The sequence below is a fragment of the Setaria viridis genome, chromosome 2, assembly GCF_005286985.2.
Source record: "Setaria viridis chromosome 2, Setaria_viridis_v4.0, whole genome shotgun sequence".
Taxonomy (NCBI): Eukaryota; Viridiplantae; Streptophyta; class Magnoliopsida; order Poales; family Poaceae; genus Setaria; species Setaria viridis.
The window spans coordinates 6,121,381-6,143,881 of NC_048264.2; the positions used below are offsets into that span (position 1 = coordinate 6,121,381).

Consider the following 22,501-nt stretch of genomic DNA (forward strand, 5'->3'; position numbering starts at 1 on the left):
AAGCTGATGTAATGTAATCCCCCTTGTTATTCCGTCCGCCTTTTGGCTGGTGGCTGGGCGTGATCTGTGCTCGCCATGGCGTCATCATTCTTCCTCATTCCTCTCGCAAACCGTCGTCAGCTTTTCGTAGGGGTGCAATGCAACGCAACGTTGCCAGAGGGGAGGCTGGAGCTGTCTGCTATCCGTGTGATGCCCTGATACGAACAAAACTAACGTCGTCTCGTGTCAATTTGTTCATCAGGTGCAATGATGGTTCTCTAATAACTACTAGGAAAAAAAAATTGGTACAGACGTATACGGTAGCCAGTACTCAGCCGGTCACCTCTTTTCAGGACAAAAAGGAGACATTTCCGGCGCAAGAATCTGCTGCAAACTATATTCTTTGATGGTCTCTCCGAGAAACGTTGGACGAAACGGCAGATCGTACATGCCATGCCAATAAAACAACTTCTTCGGGTTTTCTTCTGCAGCCGAAACAAAGGCCCCACCAGTAGGTGCAACTTGTTGGAATTGAACGTGGCTTAGTTAAAGGATCTACTCCTGAGGAGGATAACTATCACCCTGTTGTCTGGTCAAAGGCAACAACCTAACTAATGCCAGGTCCCAGGTACGACTAGTGCTATAAGGGCAAGTACATTGCTACATGTCAGCGGTCTCATAGGTCGTCTCATGCAGTGCCACATAAGATTTTTGATGATGTGAAGGAGAGAGAGCGAGGAGAGAGAAAGAGGTCGTTGCTTCGCGAAACAACTACCTCATGAGCTAAATTGTAGGACTACGAGACAACTTAACAATCATTGTACGAGTTATTGTTGCCATGCAACTCATAATATTTTATTTTTCTTATGCACAAATTAAGGAATTATATACCACTACCAGATAACTTATAGGACAACCCATTGTACAGGTTGCCTGTTAAATCGTCTCAAGATTACGTGTCAATGCATGAGACCGTCTATTAGACGATACCAATATACTTGCTCTAAAAAAGGTCCTTGAGGCCAAACGTGATTAAGGAAAAATTGCATTCCTAATGCTATCTGCACGGTCACGCACTTGAAGGCCTCCGTCTGCCACCGTCCGCTCGTGACGGTGTTCCCCTACACCATCCTTAAGCAGACACATGGTTGTCAGCGCCCTTAAGGGGATTTACTGATTTCACATGCAAGTATAATTAAGTTCTAACTAATTGAATTCTTCTTGGGTGTTCATGTTATCAGGCTATTAGGTTTAGTCATGTTATTTTCTAACACAACTTACTCCGTATCTCGCATTTTCAGCTATTTTCTGTATAGCACATCATTATCTACTTGAACTCTGATGTCCAGGGTGATATGATGCACGATGGCACATGGGAGCAACAACCGGATAATATTAATCCACTAATGTACAATCACGAACGATTCCATACAAATCAGATACTGCTGTCCCTCCAAGGTTTTGTTTTTACACGACACAGGAGCAAATCCACCACAAGCTTATCTGCCGAGACGTTTGCTCCGGCAGATCGGTCTGGCTGCGCTACAATTACAAGAGTTCCCAAGCATACATTAGCATGGAGCCACTGGGCTATAACAAAGGCGATAAATTAAAGCGGGAACACACCCGAACACCTCGCTGAAGAATCGAAACACCCATAGTGGTCAGAGTATCGGTAGTCTTTGGCACTAGATATCAACCGAGCGAAATTTACATCTTGGCTTGGCACCGGAGTAAGCACACGCAGGCAGGGGCAGTAGTAACCTAGCTGTCACACGTTGAGGCGCTGTGCGGTTTCGCCGCCGCGTCGATCAGGTGTTACAGCAGGATGACCACCGCGAGGCAGGGTTGGGCTGGTCGGGATCTGGCCTACTGATCTGAATAGTTGGGGGCTGCATAGTTCGGTGAAGGTTAGATGCGACTGATCTGTATGACAATTGATCAAAATGGGGAGAATATATGCACGGGTGAATAGCTACCTCAGATGCAGCAGCAACGGTCTCAGTCAACCGCTGCTTTATGTCCCTTGCGATGGTAAGGAAGACCTGCTCCACATTTTGATTTGTTTTTGCACTCTGCGTATAAACATACAATTGAATTAAATACGTAAAGTTTATCATCTTGGAAACCTGATACATTAACAATGAAGAAGCGGCTGTGACGTGGGAGTTATATTACTCAGCTTATAGTTAAAAAAAAACTTACCGTCTCAAAGAATTTGATACCATATTCATCTGCTAGCTTCTGACCTTGAGCTGTGGACACTACCTGTTAACAAGGAACATTACATAAGGGCATTGAGAAGAAAGCCAGTCACACGTTTCTAACAGTAGGTAATTTACTGAAACATTTACCCGTTTTGCATCCATATCAACCTTGTTGCCCACCAAGATCTTGTTGACGTTGTCCGATGCATGCTGCTCTATGTTGCGAATCCAATTTCTAATGTCTACAAGTTAATTAAGAAAAGAAAATTAATAAAGCAACAGACATTTTCTTCTGTCAACAAATGGGATTGCACATGCATGTTGCATACTATTGAAGGACGATTCGTCTGTCACATCATACACAAGCAGAATGCCCATAGCTCCTCTATAGTAAGCTGCAAAATGGGGGAGAAAAAGAAATTAAAGGATCAGAAATCTTGTTTAAAATCAACAAAATGAATCTCTACCTAAACATTTGGGGAGCTACAATACTACCACCACCAACAACAAATCAACAATACATGAAACATCTTACTATAATATTCAGCTTTGACAAATACATATGATCCAGTGCCCAACAAGCAACAACATGTTGTCTTACTATCATGAAACATTTGGCAGTAAAACTTTTCTATGACAAGTTTTACTGCATGTGCAAGCCATCCTAGCTTTTCTATTGAAATATTTACATATGACCAGCATAAAACTTTTCTAGTTTTATAACTCTTCGTGTGAAAGCCATCAAGATCAGGCCTGGTAGTGGACTAACGGTAGTGGTATGCACTTCCTGAACTTTGGCATTAGGCAGTTGTTTGTATAGGCTTCATGGTCAAGGTGGGCTTTGGCACTTTCGGGTTCCAGTAATATTACACAAGATCCACTAATAAGCCACGGGCCAGCCATCCTAGCTTGGCTACTGCATAGTTTTTCTGTAACCATACTATGTTTTCAGGACACAAATAAATCTACTATTTTCTAAGTGCTCAAGTCTTGGTCTGGATTGAGCCTTCCTATTATAAAAGGAAAATTTTCATAGTATGCGGTGCTGCTGAAATTCTAGCTATATATATATATATATATATATCTCAGCAGTTGTGGCATGCACATGTACATTGGTCTTGTTCACCAATGGCATATGAGCCCACACCAGCTTGTCAACAAACTATAGCTTGTAAATTGTGATGCATCTACTCAAAAAGAAGAGTTCTTTAACAACCATAAACTAGAGTTCTAAATAAGGTGTTTATTTAGAAGTTATGAGACATTTACTTCATCTTTCACATATAGCCCACATAATCATCATAGTAAAAGGGGAAAATAGTTACCAGTGGTAATTGTTCGGAAGCGTTCTTGACCTGCAGTATCCCAGATTTGTAATTTTACACGCTTTCCATCAAGCTCAACTGTCCTAACCTTGAAATCAATGCTTAACAGAAGGAAAAGATCAAGTTTAGAATATTAACTTCCACAAGTGAATGCCTAAAAGGGAGGAATGTTGCCTGTGTCCATACCCAATGGTGGTGATAAAACTTGTTGTAAATGTGTCATCAGAGAACCGAAGGAGCAAGCAACTCTTCCCAACTCCTGGAAATAAAGGGACTCACATTAAACCGAGAGAAAGTTGTTGCAACACACAAATTGACCAAACAGTATCAGTCAAGGAGAGAGATCACATAATACAACACTATTAAAGAAGTTAGATTTAGACAAAACTTTCACTCGCCACAAATGCATTATGACACTTCCACCACCTAAACATTAACACTGACTGAACTGGTACAAGTAGGAATGGAGGACCTAGCCAATGAGTAATGACCTTTGGGCACAACAAAGCAGCAAGTCCTCTACAGACAACAGCAGTAACACCCAACAATTCAGACAAACAATACCTCACAACCTTACCGAAAAATTCACCCTACCATAACACAATGGACTGTAAATGCAGTAGAGCCTAATTATGGAATCCCCACGACACTTAAGCAATTTTTCACCCCTCACCACTTTTATGATATCTGAATCTCCAGCCTAAAACTTAACAGTTTACCATAGGACTGGCTGCATCCATGGAACTCCTCAGCAAACAACAATTTCAACTGAGGCGCAACGAATGGCTAAAATAACCGTGCATGACAACAACAGAAACGCATACAACAAAAGCACCCGTTTCGGTATCTCCTCACAAAACCAATCCGCTTCGCCTCCTCAAAGCCAAGGAAAAGGGGAACGAACAAAAGCCGCGAGAGTACAAACTCGGCTCTGATCCATAAAGGCCTATCAGTGAGTAGCATGGCTCCCCACCCGACCGCTCGCGACAAGCCTAGCAACCGTGCAGCGAGCAAACTTAGCGGAATCCGCATCATTAAAAGGCATTAATCGCCGCTCATCGCTCGCGAAGCTCCGGCAAAGCATGGGCAGTACACATCCAATCTGGCGCCCCGCAAGCAACCCAAGGTAGTACAAGCAAAACCCTGTCCCCTCAACCCTAGGCTCGGCATCACCAAGCTCCCCGCACTCCGCGCCGCCCGCTCCGTACACCAGCCGACAAAGAGGGATCGGTAACTAAGTACGAGCAGCAGCTTACACACACATCTAGTTACTGAATCGAGCTAATCAAGCGAGCGTGCGAGCGGGCTACGCCCAGCCCCACCACTAGCGGAGAATCGAATCGGGTGGGAGGGGGAGGGGGAGGAGCGATTTGCTCGGGGGGACGCACCGCTGTCGCCGATGAGCAGGAGCTTGATTAGGTGGTCGTAGTCGCCCCGGGACCTCGACGGCGCCGCCGCCATGCTCGCCCGCCGCGCTCGCCGGGGATCTCCGAGCGCTCCGTTGCCGAGGAGGATGTGGGGGTCGGAGGCGGGCGGGCGGGCGGGCGGTGGAAGCAAGCAACAGCCAACAGCAAGGGGAGGAGGCGTCCAGCTGTACGCGACGAGAAGGGGGAGAGGGGGGGTGAAGAGGAGGGGAAGGGGGAAACGGAAGGAAACGAGGACGGGGGATGGGGAGCTGGACGCGTACCGTATCCGGGGGTAGTTTTGTACGCTTGACGCCGCGCCGGGCGTCGCATCGCGTCCATCGGCCAGTGGAGCGCGGCGCTGAGCTGGTGGTTGGAACTTGGCGGCGGCCGCGTACAGTACAGAACGGGACGGGACGGAATTGCCAGTTGGTGGCTGGCTGCCATTTCGAAATTGCCAAATTGGGGGATACGTTGGAGGTTAACTCGCCAACCTGCTGGCTACTTGCAGGCTAACTGACGGGCGTAGTTAGTTGTTTTTGTTCGATCGAAACGAAACTAAGTACTAGTTTTTATTTAGTTAGCTGATATAGCTCCAAACATCACGATGAAACCGCAAGCGCCAGCGCTAATTGCGTAATCGCTTATGTGAAGGGGCACGGGTGAAAATTTGGTCTCATTTGGAAGGGATTTTGGCTCCTAGCTTTCGTGTTATAATTAGAGTTGGTAGGTTAAAAGAGCATCTATTTTTTAGTCTAGAATAGGAACTATATGGTTCAGGCAAACACACCCTCAATGTATCTATAGTTGTGCCTTTGGAATTTTTTTAAAGCTATGATAAATGGTGTCAAATGCAATATTGTTTGTAGCGTTAAATGTCGTGTTGTTGCCATGTGAGTTATAATGACGCTTATGTACTGCATAGGAACATAGTTAGCTTCTGATTCCTAAGTTTGTCAAATTTAACATGAGATTTTTTTGCATACGACGTTTTCGTGTATCCTAGATTCGGCTTCAAAAGATTTGCAGCAGAAGCTCTGTTACCGGTCTTTAATGGTTATGGTCCAAGTCTAATGGGTCCTTCATTTTTGTTAGATTTAACGTGAGATTTTTTTTAAAAAAGAGTTGTGTTCATCTGACATTCCTTCAGATTGCTTGGGTACATCTGTTAGACCCATTAATCAGCCAAGTGGCGGATAAAACACCCCATTCAAATGCTCACCCCACAATATGATTTTCTACTGAGCACATGCTGAGGTTGAATCCATCAACATTGAGCAATTCCACATCATTCTCATCTCACATTGAACGATTCACCAAAGAGGCCTTATTAAAAAAAGGAACTACTGGCAATAAACAGAATTTGATCTGAACCCGCACAGGCAGCCAAATGTGCATCTATAACCCAACCAACCAATAATCTACACAGCGCTGATGACAAATGAGCAGACCACAACGACTCAGCACAGAACCATGGAAACAACAGCTCAAAAGGCACAGAAGCAGAATATACCACTTCTCCTTTCTCCATGCCAGTGCCACGTACGGTGGCGCATAGCGGCATAGGCAACTAAAGCAGCTCCATTCCAAAAAAAAAACTAAAGCAGCAATCAGATCATGAAAAGATGTGACCCCATGTTTGCCAGCTAACCCATGATTATATTCTCACACAAAAGCAGAAGCCAGCTTTGGCCGTGCCAGTTCACTTCTTCGGTTCGGCCGTTCCCTTGAAGAAATCCCCTGTTTCAGTCTTTCCTAGATATGGCCCCTCCCTCCTTTTAGACTGGAGAGCACTTGCAGAAATACAGTCCCCTGTCCTCGCATGTTCAAGTGTACAGCTACACAAGGTCTGCACTTCACACATCTTTTTTTGCATGTATTCCTTAGAAAGCAAGTTCATCAAAATTGAAAGAGCAACAATTGGATATTTATTCTTGCGAACAATGGGAAAGACAGAAAGCAGAATAACAGTATAAATGCAATCTTTGTGCATAAATTTTCATTTGACAAAGATATGACAGTAAATAAAGACAGTTCCAAGGAAATTTATCAATCACGAATATTGGTGCTAGCACCTCATAATTTGGTCGAGTAAAAGGTTCCTGCTGCGCTGTGCCATGTAGGATTTAGCTTCTGGATGAGCAACTCTGCAAAACATAAGCTTACTGTATTCCTATTCCAACATAAACTTGAAGGCAGCAGAAAACAAGGTCAGGTACAAAAAAAAACACTGACAAATTCAACTCATAAGTCATGACCAAGTTATTTCGCAAAAGGCAAAAAAAGGCATTTCACAGTTACATGATGAGTTTCATGACAAAATTACAAAATTGGCCCAAATCACTATGATGGCTCATTATACAACATCTGCGAATACAGCCAACCATACTCAAAATTAGCAACTTGTAGATTGACAGACAACTACTTGACCAGGCTCATCAAAATGGCATGCTGAGCGATTAGAAAAAAGAACTCTTACCCTCAGTTCTCTATTTCTTCTACATTGCTTTCCCTCATGGTAATGCAAACCATGTTTTGTTTACAGGTGAATCCAAGTGTGTTGTTTGTCATTGTTTTCAGATTCAGAAACTGAGGTTTAAATTTGTTAAAATAGTAACTCCTGCACATTATTTATTTGTTTACTGGTGCTCGTAAGTTCTATACTTCTATGACATGCTCCACCAAGCAAAATAAAAGTTTCGTGTTGATCTCATCATAAGATATATAAAAATTCAAAAGGAGCACGGCTCGAGTACTAGGTTCCAAATAAAAAAAAATAATGCTGCCCTGGTGGCTTGGTTTGCACATGTGTGATGCTTGTACTTGGGATCCATTGAGTGAGACATAGCAGTCCAAATGTGTTGTTTTCAAAAGGTTAAGATACTCGGCATCAAATGCATATGTTAAATATGCTTCTTAAGAAAACAGCGTTAAGAAATAAATACACTAATAAAATAAAGTCATAATTGGGAAAAAAGCTGCGTTAAAAATTGGCTGAAATATTAAGGATTGCTCTATTACCTGATAAGTTTAGCTGCAACTACTCTCAGGTCTTAAATCCCTACTGCCAAAAAGAAACAACTTAACTGAACTCTTTCAACTCTTCATATTTACAAATGACGTCCTTGGTTGGGAATCTCTAGAGAACATGCAAACTTCTACCTATATGGTTGGGGGCGAAAGAGTACAGGATTACTAGTAGGCTTCCTAATCCACTATTGTAACTAAGTAGGGTCAGCTTTTGAGCATTGCAGACTCTAGGAGGATAAATTACCATCAAGATGTATGAATTAATCGCAGGTGACAAAGAACATTAGTTTAACCTTCTACTTCTGTTGATTACATGATGAGACCGCTATGGATGAGGGTCAGATGCTACTCGTTTCATTATTGTTATCTTTTTCTGGAACTATGTCATAACAGTTATCTCACATTGCAACATCCTGGTCTTCCTTCCAATAACTTTTGCCACATGCATAACATCAGCCTTGGTGATTGGTAATGTGCAGTATAGTAGTCATCAGTGCATCCATATGGACAAAATTTGGAACTGTGAATGTATTCAACAGGTCTTGTCCTGTTGAACTGCTCAACCCACAAACCCATGCTCACATCTTCCATTTTAAATAGCTGCACAGAGAGAAATAGTAAATTAGATATATTTCTTCTTTATTCTAAAATGTCATTGGAGAATTTATACCAAGAGATATTTTGTCAGCGCTCAAATAAGAGCACAAAAAAGGGTTCATATATTAGCCTATTGCTCAACAGATACGGACACATAAAGTTTGAACCAATAAAAAAATACTCCATTGCTTCTTTGTTCCTTATGATTGATATATGTTGCCTAATCTACTGCAAAAACTGGTATTTTGGAGATATTCTTACTCTAAGAGTCTAAATGGTATTTTGACAAGTGTCCAATATTCAAATGGTATTTTGGAAAACTGTAAACAAATACAATGCCACGGAGGAGAGGAGCATTTTTATTATAATGATTGAATGAAGGGAAGAGGGTTTATTTTTTACAACAGGGAATTATAAACTGTACCGTCAATCCTTGCTTTGTGAATTCTGACATGATAAAATCTGCAATATCGGATGATAAAATATACCCAGGGCCATTTGCATATGCTGGATACACCTCTTCTGGCCACTCCTGTGAAGTGGGAAGCAACATTAACAATGTGCAGACTAAATATCAAATTAGTAGAGTCAAAAAAGAGTGTCAAGTGTAAACTAACATTAAAGCTTCCACTCACAGTAAGCTAATAAATCATGCTTTGCTAAGATACAAATTCCCACCTTCTGTAAACATATTACTGAATGCTGACATTTAAGACCAAGAAAGTCTACAATATGAAGACATAAGTAGGAGTGACTGACCATAAAAATGCAATCATGCTGCTTAGATAGCTAACAATGCTTACCAACAATCAGCAAAGAACTATGTCAAACCTTCTATAATTGATGCCTTCAAGGGGGCTGCCATCAGGTGCAGACATGCAACAAGTGATTCTTTGTTTCGGTTTGGGTAGATAAATGGCTTAATATACGAATAAATAAAAGGACTAATATGGTAATTCCAAAGTGAATGGATTGCATTTTAGTCACCCAATGTCCCTGTCTCGACAAGGACATACTATGATTTCAGTTTGCAGATCTCTGAAGATAACAGGACACTGAGAGACAGCAGAGAGAAAATAAAACTCCAATTCATATAATGCGAACCAAGTTAAATGTCTTCTAAACAGAATAGAATTTAGCAGAATTGGACAATCAACAAACAAAGGAATGATGCAAGATCTTCAACTTCCAGAGAAACATGTTACAACACACAAACCTCAATTGAAGAAAAAGCATTCAACATCAGCTATATCCTATACGAACATAGGTTTAACCAGTATTTATCCCAGTTAAACACATTAGCATTGTACAGATGACCGAGTACACTTATATGGAATCAAGAAGGCAACAAAGTAATATATATTTTGCTTCAAGCTATATAAGAAATGATCAGGTGGTTCATGAAGAATGCAATCTAATTACTGTCCAACAAAATATACATAAGCCTTACCTCATAAGTCACGGCCCATTTCCCATGGCGTAATGGCCTGTGTTGGATATTAATGCTCCCCATGTAGAGACTTCTGCCACTTGGTACCTTCTTTATTTCAGTGATTACTGAATCAACTCTCACAAAAGTATCATCATCGCACTTCATTACATATTTAGCAGAGACAACATTCACCTGAACAACCAAGTTCACTAATGTCAGAAAATGCCAAGAAAACAGCTATATAGTACTCCAAAGAAGATTTAGTTTAAAAACGAAACTCAATGCCATACCCCATACTCGCATATTGCAAGAGTCTTCATAACAACAAGATCATAGTTGTCCAGAAACGGCACAAAAACAATGTCCCCAAAAAAATCTGCCTCCTTTTTCAACTCCACGTTCACTTCCTTTCTGCCATGCTGGAGTTAAGAAAGTCCTTCAGTGCAAGTGCAGAAAACAAATGATGCAAGATAAGCTTTTCAGGTTCACGTTACAGGGTTTACCAATGCAACGAAAAACCGAGCCACCATGTTTGGTGACTTGCGGACAGCAGACATCCATGTCTTCCTCACGCCCATCCGCTCAGCAAAATGATTGGCAGATGACAGGATGCCAATGAAAATCTCAACTGGCTCATCAGGCAGAGGAAGGGCCTGCCAAACAGTAGAAAACTCCAGATAGTTCTGTGGTGCAAAGCTTGGGTGTGTAGTGGGCAAAGACCCTGCAACCACTGAATGCACATCGAGGTCCCCATTCAGGAACAAACCTGTGGCATCCTCAAGCACAAACCCCTGCAAGGGCCACAAGAAACATATATTAATTGCACAGGCAGGCCAAGCACCCAAAATCTCAACTACCCCGGGCCCTAATTCTTTGAGCTATGGCAATACAGAGTGCACATCAAACGACTAGCCTTTGCCATGATATTTTGCTGCAGACTACATGAAGGGAAGGAACATATGCACTTACAGTGCGGTAAGGAAACGAAGTCACATGTCGCCCGTCGACGCTCACATGGTAACCCTCCAACCCAGCGCTGAGAGTCAGAACAAATAACTGGCCCTCCACAAAAGGAAATGGCCAGTCGAGATTGACCTCCTTCTTCTGCCCGATCAGCCGATTCAGCCACCATGCTGTCTTTGATTTTATAGAGTGCTCGTCGTCGTCCCGAATCCACTTCTCACACTTCACCAGCCCATCCACTGCACATCACGTCATCAACAACTCATTCATTCAGCATGACTGAACAACGGGATCCACCTGAGGTCAAATAATCGAAAACGATGAACTGACAGGGGTCCCCAACCAGTCTCCTCATCGGGGCGCGACCTCCATCCCTCGCAGCGGTGCGCGGTGCCCCAGTTCATGCGGTAGCACGTGTTCTGCTCGATCACCGGCCTGCCGCTCCAGTCCCCGCGGAGGCGCGGGTTGAAGTGGAGCACGCGGGGCGGGTCCTCGCCGTCGACGGCCCTGAGCCCTTGCAGCTCCACCATGAACTGCGACACGATGGCCGGCGCCTCCCCGTCCCTGATCACCGCGATCGCGGGGTCCCGCTCCTCGTGCGGCGCCCGGGGCGTCGCGGCCACCGTGACGTGGGACCCCAGCGCGAGCCCGCAGGGGAGCTCCACCACGCGGCCCCGCGCCCGGAGCTCCTCCGCGGAGAGCGTGATCGACTGCGGGCACCTGGCGGGGGGCGGCTCTCCCCCTCCTTCGCCCCCGCCGCCGGAGGGCGTCGCGAGGGTGGTGGCGTTGGCGCCGTCGAGGCCCTCGAGCTCGGCGAACACGCGGGCGCCAGCCGCGACGGCGTCGGCTATCTGGCCGCGGAGCGGGCCGGAGCGGGCGGTGTCGAGTAGGCGGAGGTCGAGCCCGGTGGCGAAGCGGGAGAGCCGGTCCCGATCCCGGTCCCGTCCCCGCGCGCGCGCCGACGGGCCGGCGACAACGACCGCGGGGCGGGGCTCCTTGGCGGGGCGCGCGGGGGCGGAGCGCGCCACGGCGCCCGCGGCGGAGAGGTGGAGCTTCCGCGCGACGGCGGCGGCGCCGCCCGGGAGCGGGGCGGACACGAGCGGGGACTCGAGGGCGAGCACGACGAGCGCGTACAGGAGCAGCACCGCTGCCAGCCCCTCCATCACGCGGCGGCGGAAGGTGATGGACCCGCCACCGACCCACGCCGCCCTCCGCATCGCCGCGAGAAAAAAAAAAAACCTAACCCCCCACGACCGCCGCTCGCGTCGGGTCGGGCTGCTACGGCGCGCGGCGAGGGCGGGCGGGGAGGAGCATGAGGGGAGGGAGAACGAGGAGGGAGCGGGGCGGCCTCCTACTGCTAAATCAATGGCGGAAACGGGCGATTGATTATTAATGAGGTGCTGCCAAACGGCAGCTTTGCTATGGAAGGAATTGTGATTACTGCAGGAGATAGCCATCCAGGCTTTTGAGGCGTCGATGATTATTAGCTAGCTGATGATCGGGGCGTGTTTTAGGAATGGGATTAGTGGGGGGATTTCGATTTGATTCGCGGGGACGGCGTGAGTTGGGGCGCGGGGTGTCGCTGCGTGGGCGCGGTCTATGGAGCACAGACGTGCGGTTGGGCTGCTGGGGAGTCTGGGGTGTGGGTGGGAGGAGCGGTGTGGCGGGTGGACTGGATCCAGGGAAGGGCTGTGGGGGTACACGTGGACCGATGCGTGTGTCACTTTTGTCTTGAGCACCGACGTGGGCTGCGTGACGTGGACGCTGTCCCTCGCCACCTCACCTGTCCGGGAGAGGCAGAAGCCGTGAAGCCGCCACCTGTTTGTCACGATTACATGTTTAGTATGGAAATTTCACTTCGTATAAGGAATAAATCAATGCTACCGTTAAGGCACGACGATACGTAGGGTAAAAATGTAATGATAGTAAAACGTAGCCAGATTTGGCTTCATCGCTTTCTCGTTCGCAAACTTTCACATCTATACGTGGCATTGCTATGTTTTCTTGAGTTTCTCTTTTGTTGGTCGTTGATGGCGGTTAGCACGTCAGTTTGTGAACCGCAAATATATGGATCATCGTAGTTTTTTCCTTAGAGTATTCCATCCAAAGTTTATCAATCCATGTATCGGCAGCGAACTAATTAGGATTTTTCCATCTAATGTAACGGATCTAATTCTAACATGAATCATAGATTGCATAGGAAGAAGGTAACCTTGGTGTAAAGGTAAATCACGAGAACATGTAGATCACATCTACAGATACCTAGTTGTAGTTCTACCTAACGAGCAAGCACAACATGCATCTCATCCAAAACAATCTTTAAACTACTACCTCCGGTCAACCTGCCGAAAACCCCCACCTTACACAAGCTAAATCTTGTCAAAATCCTCTATCAGCGCAGACAGTTTAAGGGCACAGACACAAGTGAACATGTCTAAATATCAAGACGGGTCAACATACTAGATCTAATCACCATGATTACATAAAGCATGCTATGAAGTCTAACCTCGAATTAGACTAAGGAACAAACATATTCATGATAAGAAGAAAGTATAAAAGGAGACAACGAGTCGCTAATAGATCGGATGAAGAACATTGCTTATATAATAGATGTATTTAGATCATCACCACCGAGTACATACCATTGATGATCATAACTATCTCCTGAACTCCACCATGACACAACCACACAGGGAGGCCATGGTAGCTAGGGTCGGCCTAAGCCATCTCCTAGACAACTTCGAAGACTTGCAGCATCCCTCAGCTTCCTCTGATGGATGTCCTTCGTTTCGTCGAGTTCTCACGGATGGATGCCGGGGCTCAGTGAATTTTTAGGGTACTTATAGTTCGGGAAGCGCGTGGTAAAAATTGGAAGGCGAGAGGAGCAAGGAAAGCCTCAGACCTATCGGCCTGGGGTCCAAGCCAATCGCCCTGGCTCTTCCTTGTGGCCTCTCGCGTTCTCCTTCGTCGCCAAGTCTTTTTTTGATGATATGTAAACTTATTTTTACTTCCATGCGGGAAATTGCACGTCGATAGCCTCGGGATAAGGGTGGATCTTGATATCTTTCCAAAGTTCTGCTTGCTTCCATCTTTGATCCTAAAGTATTCTTTGAGGAGTCCTTGCCGAAGATGAGCATGATCGGGGCCCTGAGGACCCTAGGCCGATCGGCCTGGGCTTCTATAAGCTGGTCGGCCAAGGCCTTTTTCTGGGCCCGTTGGCCTTCGTCTTTCTCTGGGTTGTTGCTCGTCCAGGGACTTGTCCAATTATACTCCAATATACTCCAATATCCTGCAAAAACTAAATGTCCTCCAAAATACAATGCATATGCGAAAATGGGGTTATTTTAGGTACCAAGTAGCAGGTTAGTATAAGAATATGTATGAAAACACCACTTAAATGGCACTAAAAGTGTGTCAATAACGAAAGTCAACAACCCCTATGCTTAAACCTTGCTCGTCCTCGAGACACTGCCTTTCGATGTCGTCCCTGCACTCAGTTATACATAACAAGACACATTGCTGTCTCAAGTATTAAGCATTAAAGTTCAAGTTGTGACTGGCTAATTTTCATCATGGAAGATAGACTAGCAATAAAAAACATGCCATAATAAAATCAATACAATGCTCTTGAACATAAGTGAACTTCAGATCTTTACCTTGTTTCATCGTGAAGAGTTTTTCAAAAAGATGCAAATCTAACACAAGTAAGATTCTCTTGCAACAACTCATAGAAACACTCATCTCATCAAGTCACTCAAGCCTATACTAGAATATTTTCAACCTATTCTACTCATATATTCTACTCATATATGAAAGTGGAAGGCTTACGTGGAGCTTGGCAGGTAGAAACAATCCTAACAAAACTTTATATCTAAAATATTATGAAACTAAGAGAGATCTATTGGGATTACTGAGACTTGTCAAAAAGTATAACAACCCTAGTTTAAATTAATCTTGTCAAAGCTTAAGTAGAGTGTTTAGAAGTTAATCTAGCACTTAAATGAATCAAAATGCCCTTTAAAAGCTTAATTTGGAGGCAATTCATAAATTTAAAATTTTATATAACAATTTTAATTTTTACCAATATAAGAGTAGTAAAACTTTTCAAAACAAATAACTTTTATTATTTGCACTTTTGATAGTTTGAAATAGAACCCTTTCAAAAATCGAGCCCAAGTTCAATTCAAATTCAAACTCAAATCTAAAATCTGTCCTGGAATACAGCCTTTTGACCTTATTTTATCGACCCTTCCTAAGAGTTGCAGTTTGAAGCATGGACGACAACTTTTACATTTGGAGTTGTCCAACTTTAGTTTGAAAATTTGGAGTAAATTCAATTTAAAATTTGGCTAAATCCATACAAACTGGTTAATATGCTAAGTCCTTAAAACGTGTGTTTCTGAGAAGTTTGGCCTAACATAACTTCAAATTTAAAAGAGTGTTGAACCTAAGGTCTTTCTATAAGTTGAAGTGTGAACCTAGGACTACAACTTTTAGTTTGATGTATTTCCAATTTCCATTTGAAAAATTTGAGAAAAACTCGTCCAAACCTAGCTGCATCACACGCCAACGCGTTCCATACTTAGCCCCGATGTGCGGTCACCAGCAGCGCGTGTCGCGCCATGACACGTGCGCCCTCGGCGTTCACGAACACCGCTGCCCTATCACCGCCGTTGACTTGACAGCATAGAGCCCCAAGATGGCCAATGCTCGCCAGCAAAATCTTATCGCCTGGCATCACATCTTCCCTCTCCAGTAACCGCGCCACCCCTTGCTGCCCTCGTCGCCACGTCGCGCCCGCTTGCCGACGCTCCCCGCCCAGCCAACTGCCGCCTTGGACAAGACCATGCGAGCCCCTCCGCTGGCTAGTGTGTGCGCGTGACAAGAAGAATCCCTGAGCTTTGCTATCGGGCATGGCCAATGGCCGGGAGGCCGCCCACGCGCGCCTGCAGCGTCGCCGCCAATCACCAGCATCACCCTCTGCCTGCCAGTGGCGCTCTGCCCTGCTCTCCTCCCCCACTCACCGCCCAGCCTTATCGCCTCGCCCAGAGCCTCACACCCTTAGGCCTATATAAGCACTTAACGCCCCACCGGAGCCACTCCACACCGCCGCCTCCATCCGCCCGAGCTCCGCCGCGACCTCGCCGTGGAGAGCCCCCTCCTGCACCTCACCGCCACCCCCTAAGCACTTCCTAGCGCCACCCACATCCCACTGACGGAGCCCGAGCCGCCTTCGAGCTTATCCCACCGGTGAGCTCGCCGGCACAGCGTCTCCGCCCCGGCCACTTCTTCCCCAACGCCGTCAACCACTGCCAGACCTCCTCCGCCCCCGAGTTCCACAGCGCGTTGGATCGCGGTGAGCTCCTGAGTCTCCCTATGTCGCCCTTTTCCCCTCTGGTGCCGCCGCTTGCTAGCGATTTCGCCGGAGAGCCACCGGCCATCCCTAGGACCACATTGCGATGTTTAAGTTCTTTCTAGGGACCTTACCACTAAAATGTAGGACTGATTCGTGATGGTTTTAAACATCCAGGGATTGGAATGCAAAAATGTTTAACCTTTTCCCGATTTAAATGATTTATTTTGGCTAAAACCTTGAGAAGGCATAAGTAAATGTAGAAAATTGATAAAAATACAAAACCAAGTTTGTTAGAATCCTTGAGATGTGTAGTTTTACAGAAAATTGATGTTGGCCACGTTACCAATATTTCTCTAGATTTTATTTAGCGTTTAGGCCAATAAAGGCACCATAAATCGCCTAAAAATGGTAAAATGACAAATTCACCTTTGTTAGCTTTGTCACACTGAGCTTGTGCTGAATAAAATAGTTGTGACCCTGGTTTAGATGTTTTACACACTATTTTAGTTTTAACCATGAAACCTAGGGTGAAATCTTACTTTTTGCATAATAAGTAAAATATGGTAGAGAAAAATGTGAAACCACTTTTGTTACATCATGCATGCAAAATACTCACTAGGAAAAATAAGGATCACTAAGTGAAACTTGATGAAACATGCTTAGCTTTTTGTACAAGTTTAAATGAAGGAAAAATATGGATAATAGATGTCCTTCACCATAAATCTTGGAAAAATCACAGAAGCCTCTGTCACACTAGTGTAACCTCGTGTAAAAATATCAGAGCCAAATTGCTGCTGGAATTTGAGTAAAAATAGATCCCTATAATCTACCACAGGGTACTGTTTTAATTTTAATTAATTTTGCAGAAGTCCAATGCATCCCAAGATTTTACAGTATCTCACTGATGTGATTAGGAAGCCTCTATTAAATTTTCAGAACCATTTCTTATCAGAAGCTACTAGAAACATTTATGGAAGTTAAACCCAAATAGGAAATGAATAAAAACCATTAGGTAATGGTAAGGGTAAAATAGTAATTTTGGAAGAGGTAAAAAAATATATTCAAAAACAGGATAACTTTCCAAATGAATCTTGAGCAACCATAGAGTGATCCCCACCTTTCTTTTATGAAGTCTAAGTTGTAAAATCTTATATGTGTACACAATCACCATAAAAGTCAACCCCGTGTTTTATGTCACAACACACCTTACTTCATGAAGATAATGAAAGTTTAGAACCTTGTTTAGGTGAATGTGGTTGAAATGCAATTTACACTTTAGCAATAATTCATGTTTTGCATACTGCATGTGAAAGCATGGAAACTTGAACTACTGTATTTGCATCTCGTGTAGAAACGAACCTCGCAGACGGAACCTACGAGTTGACGCTTGCTGTCGAGGAAGTACCTGCCGAGCTACATCACGTCGAGGCTGAGCAGGAGATCAGCGAAGCATCCAACGAGCTCCCCACTAACTTAGAACAGGAAGGCAAGCCCCGGAGCATAACCCAGTATTTTCTAAATTCATGCAATGTCTCTTATACCTATGCTTGTGCATTTACGTTCATAGGAATTGATTGAAAACCTAGTTGCATGATCTTAGGTACCTTTGGTTGAACACTAGTATAGTAGACCGAGTAGCTGCAAGGCTGCAATGCTAAATAGGACTCGATAAAAGTCGAGTGATTTCCTGTCACTCGCGAGTCTACAAGAGTTGATTGCTTTCTCATGCTATAACCATAAGGATGACGGACGGGACCGGGTTTGGTTCCGACTTGGTGGTTTTGTCCCGTCTGTCTAGTGATGAAAATGCTAAGGCTGAAATGTGTTGGCGTTCGTGGTCAAGTGTTTGAAAGTACTAATCTCATATCTAGTATGGGATAGGGAAGCCTAGTACCTGATTGAACTGGGATGTGGGCATACTCCCCGCTCTCTCTAGAATGGAGTTCCCCTGATGCATCATGTGGGTACAAGTGCAGTCACGGTACAATGACGTTCTGGGACTGTGGGGCCTCGTATCCAATGGAAGTGGGCCCTAGCCACGTGCCTGGGAATTGATGGGGACGGCTGACATATGTGGACCCATCGTGGTACACAATGTCGTGTGATTAGATTCACCTTGCAAGGTTAAGAAACTCGATTCGAATCGTCTGCCTCTCATAGTTTGTGACTACTTGATCACTATTCCGCACTGAGTAACAAGTGGAACAATGATTATTTAATGATGATGATGCTTGGAATGAAATGATTGCTCAACTTGCTTGCTTAGAACAGGTTGCTTACCTAGAATAAATTATCTACTAGAACCTGCTGCTAAAACTTGAAAGTAAGGATCTACTTAGATACTTTTGGCAAAAACAAACCTCTCCGCCAAAAGGCCTTGCATGTGTAGAAGTCAGTGGAGTAGTTGCCACCTGACGGGTAAGTCTTGTTGAGTATTAGTATACTTAGCCTTGCTTGTGGCTTTACTTTCAGGTAACTTGGATGTTAGTGCTTTTGCTGAAAGTGTGACTTGGCCGACCCAGCTCCCTCCGGGTTGAACAGTCGAGTGGGACCCATCCTCGGTTGGCGAGGACCGTGGTAACTGTTGTCATAGTTGGCTTCGCCATGATGTTTCTGCTTCGACGTTTAGTTGCCCTCCTTTTTCCGCTGCTTAAACTCTGAAACATTTTACTTTTGGCACTTTTGAACTACTTTACTTTATGCACTTTTGAACTACTGTGATGTAATAAACAAAGTGGGACCTATGTTCTAAACTACTGGAATGTTGTAATCTTTGAACTCGCCTTCGGGTGAGATACTTTTCGTTTCGATCCGAGACAAGTGGTTTATCGGGTATAACCCGACAGACTACCAGATTGACTTGGTTAAGGTGTTAGGTCGCATGGGAGGCGAAATTGAGAACACTTTAGCCAGGTTAATTTGGGTGGTTCGGCCACAAAAAGACCATGGAAAATAAATGTTGAAGAGGGAGAGGGATGAAACACACACATTTAGATAAGTGGACGTGCAAGTGGTAAATGAATGATTCCGAGGCACAAATGAAGTCCTCATTATCGGATTGCATATGGTTGGAAAATTGAGTATGAATCAATTTTTAATATTAAGAGCACTGGGAACTTTAACGAGGCTCAAAGAACTGAGGATCTATTCTTTTCTTCTTATTATTTTTTATTCCTTTTTCTTTTCTTTCTATCTTTTTCCTTATTTTTCTTTCATTTTGCTCCTCAGATCTTCTAATATTTTTTTGTGCAAAATTTTTTAGTCCCGGTTCTACCAACCGGGATAGGGGGTTTTTTTAGTCCCGGTTGAGTGACCCGGGACTAAAGGCCCCCCTTTTGTCTCGATTGCTTTATCCTACATGATTTTTCGGAAGATTTGCTCCCTACCAACAGGGATAAAAGGTCAGCTTCTACCAGTGGATGCTCCCATGTTCCTGTTCCTGTATCCTACGCCTTTAAGGATGATTCATCCCGCACGACGACAACCCTCTCGTCGTCTAAAACCATCACTGGATATGAAGAGCTGAAATGAACCTTCTCCAAATGAGATGTACACCGTATGGAGTATCGTTTGGTCCAAATGCAGCTGTCCACATCCTCAAGGAACCGGAGATTCATGGAGCAATCTTGGCTTCTGTAAAAGACTGACCAAGCAACCATCCAACGCGGCTAACCGAATATTGTCCCTGTAGGTACTATGATGAAGTTGGATGCTTAGCGGCCCCTGGATCATTGCTGACCGCCATTCTTCTGCCGCCAAGTCGAATGAGGCTATGCTACCAGGTAATGATGTATATAGGTAGAGTACCCAATGAAATCCTTATCTCTACCTATTAAGAAGTAGGCGATTCCATTAACGACTGCATCGTCCCCGTTCACTGACCAGACATTGAACAGAGGTTGTGGCTTCACCCTCCACCTCCCGCCATTGCCATTGTTGCCGAGTGTCATGGTATATATCGCATGTCAGGTTCAGGGAGACTTGGAAGGCACAGTTGTCGCGTAGGCCTACGCGTAGGTGGATACGGAGCACCTTTAATTCTCCGGTAGAGGGAACATGGCCAAGGATAAACATGCACGCTCCCACACGATCCACACTGTTATGGCCGACGGGGATGTCGCCGGGCAGACGGTGCCGGCGCCGGTGGCCGTGTTGAGCACGCGTGGCAAGGATTCTTTCCCTGCAGTAGATACCGAGATGCAGACGGTGTCAAGCTGCGAGCTCAGATGCAAGCAGCTGCAGTCCTCCCCGACACGCATCCGCTTGACCACATCGCCGGAGAGGTCCATGAAGCGGATCTCACCGCTGGAGAAGTGGACGCCGGCGATCGAGCGGACGGGGGTGGCGGGCCGCGTGGGCCTCGGCGAAGTGCGGCTCGGAGGTGAGAGACCGCCATGATCGGCAGACGAGGCGGAGGCGGCAGAGAGCGTCGGCCGGGAGGCGGAGCGGGACGTCGTGCAGCAGCTCCGATGGCAGCACGCCGTCGTTGGCGACGGCGGGAGGAGCAGCCGCAGTGAGCGGCCTGGCTCGCTTGTTCCTAACGAGCGCCGACGCCATTGGCCCGATAGGGGATGGATAGCTACGTAACTGGCTGGCGCAGGGTGCGGGCCGGTGGTTGCTCGATCTCGATCTGTTTTTTGTGGAGGTTGGTTACATGCGTGGTCGAGATAGAGTATGAGATCGGTGATCATGCCCGCCTATTCCTCACCATCTTTCATTATTTGTGGCGTCAGAAACACCGTCAAATTTAGATTTCTTCTTTTTTACGAAAAGGTCAAAACTAGCTTTTGAGCCGGATTCCCCCTGCATCTATGTATCGGCGATGGAGTCTGCTCTCGTACGGACAGCCAAGCGCCGCCGCGAGCTCCATGCACCAATAGCCGTCGCCGACTAAGGGTTGCTTCCCGTGGACATCCTGTACGAGGTCCTGCTCCGCCTCCCGGCCAACGTGCTCTGCCGCCTCCGCCTCGTCTGCCGCGGTCGTGTCGGTCGCTCACCTCGGATCCCACCTTCGCCAGGGCTCACCTTTCGCGCCACCCTCTCGTCGTCGGCCTTCGCGAGGTCGCCGGCCTCCGTGGGCACGCCCGCCGTGAGGTTCAGTTCGTGGACCTGTCCGGCAACGTCGTTAAGCGGATACGCATCACAGGGCAAGCATGGGACTATGGCCGCAACGTGAGCGCCAAGCCCAGCCTACACTGCAGGCTGATCCGGACCACTGAGAAAGGCTGTGTGCTCAACCCAAGTACTGGTGCCTTCATCGTCTTGCCCGCCAACATAGCCGCCGCCGAGCATGAGAGCCCGATCATATCCCAGTCTCTACTCGGGCAGGTCCCTTCCGCCGGTGAGTACAAGGTGCTTCGCATTCTCCGTTACAATGAGCCCTGGCAAGGGCAAACTTGCGAAGTTAGGCCGGCCACAGCGTGCTAGTGATGACAAAAAAAGTCAGGACCCACGAAGGAAAAATAAGTAAAAGCAACTCCAAGAGTATCCTAAAAAATTCTTCCCTAAAACTATGTATTGAGGTTTTTTCAAAAAAAATTTCCCCCAAAAACATATCAGTCCACATCAGATCGCTAATAAATAGCCCCCAATATTTCAAACACAGGCCACGTCATCGTATTGGGCCCATCGGAAGGGACGCGCGGGCGTGCGGGAATCAGGATTGGGGGAGGAACGCCAACGCTAAAATATACGCGGTGGCAGGCTGTTTTTTAGCGTCGTAAAAAAATTGGGGAAGGTTTAGGTGTATTGTTGGAGTTCATTTTCTCTCTCTTTTTTCTTAAAAAAAATATTGAGGGTAAGATTAGCAGCATGGTGCAGCGTGCGGAAAAAACAGCACCGACGCTATCTACCCACACGGAATAAAAAACACTCTCCTTCCCAACCATCAGTTTCCTTCGCGCGAGGAGAAGTCTGGTGACCCTGAAATCCCCTCCGCGTCCTCCCTTCTATGTTTCTTCCTGAGCTCCCCCAACTCAAATCCCCATCTCCATCTCTGTCTCCCGAGGCAAATCGATCTTCCCCCTCCCAAAAATTGCTTGGCCAGCGATTCTACTCGTCAGATCCAATGGCAACGGGAGGAGGAAGCGTTGGAGCAGGCGCCCACAAGGAGAACGGCGGTGCGGCACCTTGGGGACATGGCTACGGGTGAGCTTTGCCAGGATGGCTGCATCAGGAGATGGTGGCTCCGGATGGTGTCGCCGCGAGAT

The 22,501-nt window shown here is 45.9% G+C and overlaps 2 protein-coding genes across 2 annotated transcripts; both read right to left on the minus strand.

Annotated features, from left to right (window-relative positions):
- Window positions 1-1,352: 1,352 nt before the first annotated feature.
- On the minus strand, window positions 1,353-5,119 carry LOC117846171 (ras-related protein RABE1d). The gene is made up of 8 exons (XM_034727285.2): window positions 4,900-5,119; window positions 3,698-3,770; window positions 3,512-3,612; window positions 2,516-2,581; window positions 2,334-2,428; window positions 2,185-2,247; window positions 1,959-2,054; window positions 1,353-1,871 (listed from the first exon to the last, which is right to left on the minus strand). Exons 1-8 carry the CDS (start codon window positions 4,970-4,972, stop codon window positions 1,791-1,793), a joined length of 648 nt encoding a protein of 215 aa, XP_034583176.1. The 5' UTR covers window positions 4,973-5,119; the 3' UTR covers window positions 1,353-1,790.
- Window positions 5,120-6,819: 1,700 nt separating this feature from the next.
- On the minus strand, window positions 6,820-12,406 carry LOC117846169 (hydroxyproline O-galactosyltransferase GALT6). Its single transcript, XM_034727283.2, has 7 exons — window positions 11,280-12,406; window positions 10,943-11,175; window positions 10,477-10,764; window positions 10,264-10,392; window positions 9,992-10,165; window positions 8,966-9,073; window positions 6,820-8,544 (listed from the first exon to the last, which is right to left on the minus strand). Exons 1-7 carry the CDS (start codon window positions 12,391-12,393, stop codon window positions 8,338-8,340), a joined length of 2,253 nt encoding a protein of 750 aa, XP_034583174.1. The 5' UTR covers window positions 12,394-12,406; the 3' UTR covers window positions 6,820-8,337.
- Between the last annotated feature and the right edge of the window lie 10,095 nt (window positions 12,407-22,501).